Here is a 9,039-nt window from a genome sequence, read left to right on the forward strand (position 1 = left end):
AGGGGCACAGGGCACCTTTTCGCCCGCACCCCTGCCGCGCTGCCACTGCTGGACTCGCAGACGGATGCCGACCTACACATCGATGGGGACAAGTTCTACAACCCCGCCTGGTAGGGCCCTGGCAGGGGGAGCTGGCAGCTGCTGGCTTGTCCCCGAAGTACAGCCTCAACAAACCAAATTGCGGTGGGGGGGTGCACTGAAGTTTGAGAGAAGCCGCCGGCCGAGCTGGACGCCGCCAGAAGTTTCCAGCCGGGCCGTCTCTCCTCCCCCTTCTCCTCCCCCTTCCCCTCCTCCGCCGGCCCCTTTGCGCCGAGCAGCTATTTCCAGACCCTTCCACCCCCGCCCGGCCACATAAAGGCTCCCGGCCGCCGCGCACGGCTCGCATCACCCGCATGAGCGTCGCCGCCGCCACCCCGCAGCCCCCACCGCCGCCGCCGCGCATGGAGGGCAGCGCCGAGCCGCTGCCGCCGGGCTGGGAGATCAAGGTGGACCCGCAGACGGGCTGGCCCTTCTTCGTGGACCACAACAGCCGCACCACCACCTGGACCGACCCGCGCCTGCCCGGGCCCCAGGTACCCGGCTCTGCCCGGCGCGTGAGGCGCCTGCGTCTGTGCTCGTGGCAGGTCCCGAGCGCGGTTAGCGGCCTGGCTGGTTTCCCCTCAGGCCGGCTGCCCGCGCCGCTCTTGCGGGGAAGCCCCGGCTCTCTCCACTCCTAATATGTCCATGAGAAGAGGAGCCTCCGGGGGTGGGAAGAAAAGCGCTTGGGGGGTGTCTAGGGTGGTGGGGGTGAAAGGCAAGCCCCCCTGATGGGAGAGGTCTGTGCTGTGCCAGTGGGGGGTTGTCGGGGGTATGCAGCTGCCAGGAGGGAAGGAGCTGGAAGGAGTGAATTGGGAGATCTTCAGAGACCCCTGACAAAACAGCGGCTTCTCTCTCCCCGTGGTCACCCAACTTCGTTTTGGGTGCTGATCCCGGGAACTTTAGACTTGTGCAGACGTTAGGGCTGGAAGGGACCTGGTAAGATCATCGCGTCCCGCCCTGAACTTTGCCCCTTGCCTTTTACTTCTGAAGGTCCTCAAAGCAGCGATGGTAAAACGTGGCTGTCCTGGCATTGAGGCCAGTAATGGCATTAGTGACTGTGTCAAAGAGGGCTCTGGGGGACGGGGTAGCACATGCGAGGAAAGGAAGCTCCCGGAGCTGCTTAGGCCTGTGCTGAAAGAAGTTTGGGTGGACGCTTTGGAGCCGCACATTTGGCCGGCAGCCTGAAGGCCTGGTTGCTTCAGCTGCCAGGGAAGGTTCCTGACGCTTTGGAAACTAGTTGGAGCTTCCAGCTGTTGTCTCAAAATGGTGCGGCACTAGCGGGACGAGGCCTGGAAGCTCGCAGGCGGCTGCCGGGTAGTGAAACATTTGGATCATCATGACATGGGCAAACTATCCTGACGGTCACTGCTGCTTGGCTGTTTTATCAGGGCCATGGTAGGACTTAGGGCCTCTTTGCTGAAAAAGGATTCTTGCCTGGGTTGACACACAAGCAGAACCCATTTAAAGCATCTTAGCTTTTTTTTTAAATATATTTGGAAGAGGCCGGGAATGTAATTCGATAAAACTAGTCTGTAGAAAGCAAATTTCTTTAGTAACTTTTTTTTTTTATATTTGTAGTCTTTCATAATGTAGTTCTCAGGTAATAAATACAACAGATGAACATGGCATTTTAAATAATGGAGTAAAGCTAGCTTTTTCCTACCGTTTTGAAAATGCAGATCCAAGAACCCAACAGAAAAGGAATATGGTGCTAGACAGAAGTCAGAGGAAATTATGTTCCTTTTTGCAGTGTTAAGTGACTTCTAACTCCACTGATATATAAATGAAGTTACACGGTTCAGAACCAGCGGGAGGGGAAGGGTTGTGTGTTTTGTTTTTGCTTTTTTTTTTTTTCTTCTCATAATGTAAAATTTTACTGAATGTGGCAGTTCTACCGCCCCCCCCCCCCCAAAAAAAAATTCATTGCTATCTTTATTTTTGGGAAACTAAGAGGGAAAAAGTCTGTATTTCAGCTGTTTTTGATCATGTAGAAACAGGACATTCTTGAACCAAGTTAGGGGATCAGTGTTCTTCATCTGTGATTGAAACCTAATATGTTCTCAGCCCTGTTTTATCTTGGCATCTGTGATAATGAAAAATGACACCTTTCCTGCAATGTTTCAAGGATGATGTTACAAATAGTAGTTTAGGAAAAGAAAAACTGTATCTTCACTCAGAAAGATACAACTGGTTAATTGCACCTGCCTCTGAGGAGCAGTTGTGGAATAACCAGTTTTTCCAATTTGGAAAATAATTACCTATATTTCACAAACTGCAATTTGCATGTTATGGGTTGTTCATCTTGACACAGGATAGTGCTTCCAAACAAGAGAAGGGGAAGCTGTTGATTTTGAATGCTGTTCTCTTACGGGCAAAAAGACAACTTCAACTGATACTAACACATCTTTTGCTTAGATAATAATGTTCTGATACAGGCCTTGATTTGGGTCCACTTCTAAATCTTTGCTCCCATTTATTTTAGGAGTATTTCACAGTAAGGTACTACTTCACTTTAAACAGGTCTCAGAATTTGGCCTTAAGAAATATTTTTTTGTTTTCTGAAGTGTGTGTGAGAGTGAAAGTATCATCCAAAAAATAATGATTTATCTTTACTTTCACACTCAACTCTACATACAGACTTCCTGGAGCCACATCTTAATTATGAGCCTTATCATAGTGAATGAAAGGAACCAGATGAGTTGTGCAGGCAGGAAGAGAACACTTTTCAGAGTGTTTTCTAGTGGTTTCTTGATATCAAGAATTATTTGAAGACCGTAGAACTGAGATGCTCACTGTTTGCCCTGCTATAATATGATTAATTCTAAAAGGACAGCATGTTAATATTTCAGTGATGCCTTATCATTTTGATAAGTTCTTAAAAGCAGTCAGTAAAAACACTAATTCCATGGATTGCCCTACTAATGATAAAACACAAATTAAAAATTATCCATATCCTTTTCAGTCCTTTTTGAGTGACCCATGCAGTGACTATTTTTTTTTTTTAAGCTGTGAAAGGCTAAGTCAATTTCTGACTAGTTTACACAGTGTAACTACTGACTTCAGTAGATCACTACAGTTTTAGAGTAGTGTAAGTGAGAAGAATTGGGCTATATTCAAACTTTAACCCCTTTTCTATCAGTAGAATTGGGAGTTACATTGTCATTTTAACCAGAAGGTTATAACAGACTGCCTTTGTACCAGGTCGTCCTCTGCTTTCATTATTACGTCTTAGCTTGGGGCAGGGAAAGTCTGGCCCGTGGGCTAGATCGGGCCCATGGTGGACTCCATTTCCCAGCAGCCCCTGCCCACGTTGCTGTGGCCCAGTTTCCATGGAGACCCCAGCAGCGGGGGGCCATGACACCAGGGGGCCAGGGTTTCCGAAGAAACCGGCCCCAGCAGCACTGGCAAGGTACACAGTTGGGTGCGGAGCTGCTCCAGGCCTGGGATCTTGCGGTGGTGACAGCGTGATCTGGAGCTGGGGCAGAACTGTGATCTGCTGCCTGCATGCCCTGGGCAGGGGTGTATGGGCAGTGGATCGCAGTTCTGCCCCAGCTCCAGATCATGCTGTCCCCGCTGCAAGATCCCAGCCCTGGCCCCAGAACAGCTACCCATCCAGCCATGCGCCCTGCCAGTGCTGGTGTGGCTGGTCTTCCTGGACACCCTGGCCCCATGCTGTCATGGCCCCACTGCTGCTGGGGTCTCCATGGAAACCAGCTGCAGTGACACAGGCAGGGGCTGCTGGGAAATGGAGTCGGGCTGCTGGCCAGATCTACCATTTTGCCAACCCCTATTTTGGCCTATATGAAGAATATGCCTTTCTGTAGTCTGTTCGGTTTTTCTTTTCTTTTTTTTTTCCTGAAAGGGGTGATTTGGAGGGGATATGTCCTGGCTAGCAGCTTCGATGCAAACACCCTTGCTATAATAACTGCGGTATTGGGCTGGATTAGGGTCAGTGGAAGGGATCAAGAAGGAATAACAAACCTGTCTTGACTGTAGTGAATAGCCGCCATGTGTTTTTGTTTTTTTTTTTGTGAATGACTGAAGGCAGGGAGCCCACTCGGACAAGTTTTTGTTAATAACTATTTTCTGGTTATTCAGTTCCTCATTTCTTGAATGACTTGCTTTTCATATTATGGAGTGTGTGCCCACAGACAGTGACTAGTGATTATCAGTCACTTAGTTCACAACACACCTAGAACTGATGTTTTTCTTATAGCTTCTGTGGTAGGATAGTCTTTCCTGATGTATCTGTGTGTATATGACCCTTGTGTTCATGGGTAAAATTATACTGTCATAAGTCTGATTTCTGCTAAGACTTTTTTTTCTTAAGTTGATCACTCTGTTCAGTGGGCTGCATCCCCAGAAAGCCCGAAGATGAAATTGAAATGATGGTTTCACTTAAGCCCCCCTTCCATGTGCAGCAGTCCTCTTGAAGTTTATCGCAACTAGAGACCACCAAAGGCATTGAGACTGATTACCATGTCGTCAGGGGCAGCAGGTTGGAAACTGTGACTAACTGGCACAGCTTTGAACTGTCCCTGAACTGTGGTTACTGACTCTTATCAGTCGTGAAAGTAGCAGTTCTTGACTCTGTCCAGCCAGCGATGATTTTTGTAGCTGTAGAATTAGAGCATCGTGGAGAAGTCAGGCTGGAAGTGACCTCCAGAGGCATCTAGTCCAACCCTCTGCCTGAGGCAGGATCATCCTTATCCAAACTATCCTATACAAATCGTAGTCTAAAGTCTACATAACATTAGTGTCAATGACGCAAAGAATGGCTATTCCTTTGTTTTAGGAGGAGTGTGGGGAACAGCTGTATACATGTAACTGCTAGAATTAAATCCTGTAGACGGCAATCCCGACCATCTTCCCTCTCGCCCTTCTCTTACTCCCAAATATCAGCCTTCACTCAGTGGATGAACATGGGTGGAGTTGTAGAAAACATTCAGCACTGAGTAGTGCTACCAATGTATGCCATGCGTTGCTTTGTATTTGGATTTTCACTGCATGCACAATCATGCCCACAAATTCACCCTTCTATGACTGTAGAAGTTGTTGTATTTTTGATTCCCCAAATTGAGACATGTTAGGACTTGTTTAGGAGTGATATGCCCTCTTATCTAGGAAAGAGTGGTGTGATGGCATTTTTTGCCTAGGAGGCTTGTTTTTTGTCACGTATGGCCAGTGTATAGGCATGACTGATGACTTTGCCTCCGATTAAGCCAATGGAGTAGTCTTTGCTTGGACAGCGGTGAACCAGATTTTAAGCAAACATTCATACCCATCAGAAATCACCTGGGATGGATAACTAATACTACTCTACTGTAAGAGCCCGTTTATCACTCATCTGTGGCATCAGTACTACATTCCTAACCTGTTTCCAGATTAGATGAAATCTTCTGATTTTGGGTCTAAATAAAATGGTCCTTAACTGGCTATTAGTTTCCTTTTTGTGTGTGACAACCTTGCTGCTTCTTGAGGCTTGTTTCTTTGTCTGTGTCCTGAGGATGTGGCATGCAGTGAATATTAGGAGTGCAGAAGACTGTAAGCTTGCTTAGGAGGCCAGTGGCCAGTGAATAGATATAAACTGGTAGAGCCTGTTGTCATCCTTATGATGTTTCACACAAAAACAATCTTATTTTCCATTACAAAGGGCATTATTTCAAACCTACCAGTTCAAAGGTGATGGGATGAGAGGAGCTGCTGTTTCTCCCTTGAACTCTTCTGTCTTTATCAGTTGTGTTTTTCCTCTGGATGTGTTCAGTTCGGCCCATCTGATGCAACTTGTGTGGGCTGACATCATTTATGGGCATCAGGGGCAAGTGTCTTCATGTTCTGGGCTAGGAGATCACAGCATAAGAAGGAGCTCAGCAAGCAAGAAAATCCTAGTTTTAAGTTCTAAAACAAGGCATGACTAGGTTGCTTTTTATTAATAGCTAAAAGCATGGATCACAACTTCTGAACTGCTTAGGACTTGCAAGTTAGATTTGTTTCTTTCCTTCTTTTGATGTATTAATAGAGAACACATTGCTACAGTACTTGCGAGGTACATAGATAGCAATGACATGCCTATCGATCAGGATTAACAAGACAAGTAAAATCCTATACTTGCTTGTGTAAGGCATGAAACAAAACATCAGCATTAAATAAATAACACGTCAAAAGCAGGTTGCTATATAAATAGGCTACATGATGTGAAGAGAGGGTTTGTGCTTTTTTTTTTTTTTTTAAGGTAACTCATGAGTTTAAATTTACTCATGAGTTATCCTCGCTTTCTTCAGTCACTTGCTAATGATATCTCACTCAAAACCCCATGCACTTATATGTAAGCACTAAATGAATGAGAGTATATGATCTGAGACTCGTGACAGAGTTACTTGGTTGCAATCCATGAATTGCAGCAATGAGAAGCACTAAGTAGAGGAGCATTGATCTGGGAGCTGGTTTTCCCTTCACTCACGTTTGTAGAGTGCTCTGAGAATGAGGAATGGAGAGCACTTATGTAAGTGTTTTGGACAATTGTTAATGCATGTAAATGTGTATATATAGCATCTTTGAGAACTGGTTAAAATATATGTTTTAGTTAATACACTACTTACAGCAAATATTTTGGGATGTGCTGGCTTATACCAGTAGTAAAGATGCCGTAACACTTGAGTTACAGCTAAAGAAAGCCATTGCAGGTTTGGCTATAATTAAATTAGAAGAGGACAGGGATCAGGTTTTTTTTCTTTATTTATTTGTTTTAGTTGAGCACACTTTTTCCTGTGACATTTGTGGTCTCTTTTAAATGCAGCTATTGCTTTCTACTTGGCTTAGAATATAAGCTATTAACTGGGTTTTTTTTAATTGTCATGAATGAACACGTCTGTTTGAAAATAGGTTACGTGCACGTACAAAACAATTTATTCCCTAAAATGCCACAAATGACTTTGGCAGTCTTGGTTTATTTGATATTGTTGTTCTGTCTTGTGAGAACTTCTGCTCCCTGAAAACATGAAGCCTGAGCCTACAACCAGCACTTGTATGGAACAGAGCTTGAACCTACCCCAGGGGCGGGCAAATATTTGGGGCAGAGGGCCGCTTACTGGGTTTTGGCAAGCCAATCAAGGGCCGCATGACAGGCAGCCCAGGGCAGATAAATATTAGTTTTCTAAATTTTTAGGGGCCCCGCAGGTCGGATAGAATGGCCTCGGCAGGCTGCATCTGGCCCCTGGGCTGCATTTTGCTCACCCCTGACCTACCCCTCCTCTGAAGCGAATGGGAGGAGCCTTTGCTACTGCTGCTTTTTTTTTTTTAGTGATTTGCTGGGTCAGGTTCATGATGTCACTGAAATCAGTAGCAAGTGAAGGGTCCTGGATTGGACCTACAGTTTGAGGGGGGGGAAAAACTAAATATTTCTTGCAGCAACTTTTTTAGTAGGGACCTACCAAAATCACAGTGGAAGTGGGCTGCACGGCAGCTCCTTTAATCTTCAGGTTCCCTTGCATGCTGATTGGTCCTTGCTGCTCGCATCTGGTTTAAAAAAAACAAAACAAAACAAAACAAAAACAAAAAACTGCGGTTTTAAATATGGTGCAACTTTTTGCATTCTGACTGGTCAACAACAAGCCACCGGGGCCTTCAGCCAATTGATGGTGGGAAGCAAAAACCATGCCATATTTAAAACCATGGTTTTTTGCCTCCCCACTAATTTAGGAATGGGTGGCAGGACCTCTCTGCCAATTGGCAGCAGGGAGGATGGGATGCATGGGGGAACCTGAAAAACTAAAGGAGCCACCATGTAACCCACTGCTGCTGCAATTTTGGGGGGTCTCTACCTAATGAGACAAATCCTAGCGTGCTTGGCTTCTAAAAATTCATTTAACATCACACATGGGTTCTTTCCCCCTCCGCCCCCTTCATGTCTATTTTATCCTTTCTATAAGAACTAGAGAACAGCTCACTAGCATAGTACGTGAGGTGTGCTTTTTTGTTTAGAGGCCTAATCCCCTGGAATTAGTGAACACAGCTTGTGAAAATTGTTAGATTTGTGGGGGGTTTTGCAAGCAACAGAAATACTGTTTTTAACTATTTGTATATAAGGTTCACTCCTGTGCCTGCTCTGCCCCACAGGTAGTCTCAAATTCAGAATTTTGGGTTTGATGCACCTGTGCAGTTGCCATAGCTTTGTATTCAGGGTATTCTGGCAAATGTCAAGATATCGGTACAGTTGCTTGGATTAGTTCAGTAGGCATTTGCCAAAGTAAACAGTGACTGAAAGCTCAAGGCAGGACTCCAGGATTTGTCCTACTGATAATGACAATGGGGTTTTGTCTTTTAATATGAAAGAATGCCTGGGAAGGCAGCTGGGTGTGTTTGAGTTGCCTCATCTTCCACCATAAAAAGACTGCTGCTGCACAGAGCTTGTCACTACAATGATTCCATCTCTTCTTTCGTGGCCCACTTGCTGAGTGTACTCATAAAACATGGAACTAAAGTTAAGACTCTTGGTTCCACTCCAACCATGCCCTTTCCATGGGAAGCCAAGTGCAGGATGTAGAGTGGCATGAGGTGTTTTTTCCATGTGCACAACTAGTGCTGGCTGTACCTTTTATTTATCCTGGTGATGACCTCGCAACAGCAACACATGCTTTCTTCACCAAGAGGTGTGATCATTTAATAACCCCTTAGCTTAGCCTCCCGCATTGCATGCCTCCACCATTTCCAGCATATTTGGAATGCAGCAGAACACTTTCTTGTTCATCTGAGCAACCAGGTTCACTTGATGTTGGTACTATTTTTTTTTAAGAGGAGTAGCTTGTAAAGTGTTGGATTGGTTCAAAGCTTATGCTTTTAAAAAAAACAAAAACAAAAAAACCCCCAACAACCAAAAAAACCAACTGAAGTGTCTGTGTTTGCAGGTGTTGGCTCAGATCTTGGAACCTGTTTGGGGGGGGGGGGGGGGGGGGGGGAGGTTAA

The 9,039-nt window shown here is 45.5% G+C and overlaps 1 protein-coding gene across 1 annotated transcript in view; it reads left to right on the plus strand.

The window, feature by feature from the left end:
- The first annotated feature begins 351 nt into the window (after window positions 1-351).
- BAG3 (BCL2 associated athanogene 3) overlaps window positions 352-9,039 on the plus strand; it is a 21,798-nt gene continuing 13,110 nt past the window's right edge. Inside the window, exon 1 of the mRNA XM_019502915.1 lies at window positions 352-572. Coding sequence (XP_019358460.1) covers window positions 393-572 — 180 coding nt within the window. The 5' untranslated portion in view covers window positions 352-392. The remainder of the gene's footprint in view (window positions 573-9,039) is intronic.

Source organism: Gavialis gangeticus, unplaced genomic scaffold, assembly GCF_001723915.1.
Source record: "Gavialis gangeticus isolate Ggan-Ray unplaced genomic scaffold, GavGan_comp1, whole genome shotgun sequence".
NCBI lineage: Eukaryota > Metazoa > Chordata > Crocodylia > Gavialidae > Gavialis > Gavialis gangeticus.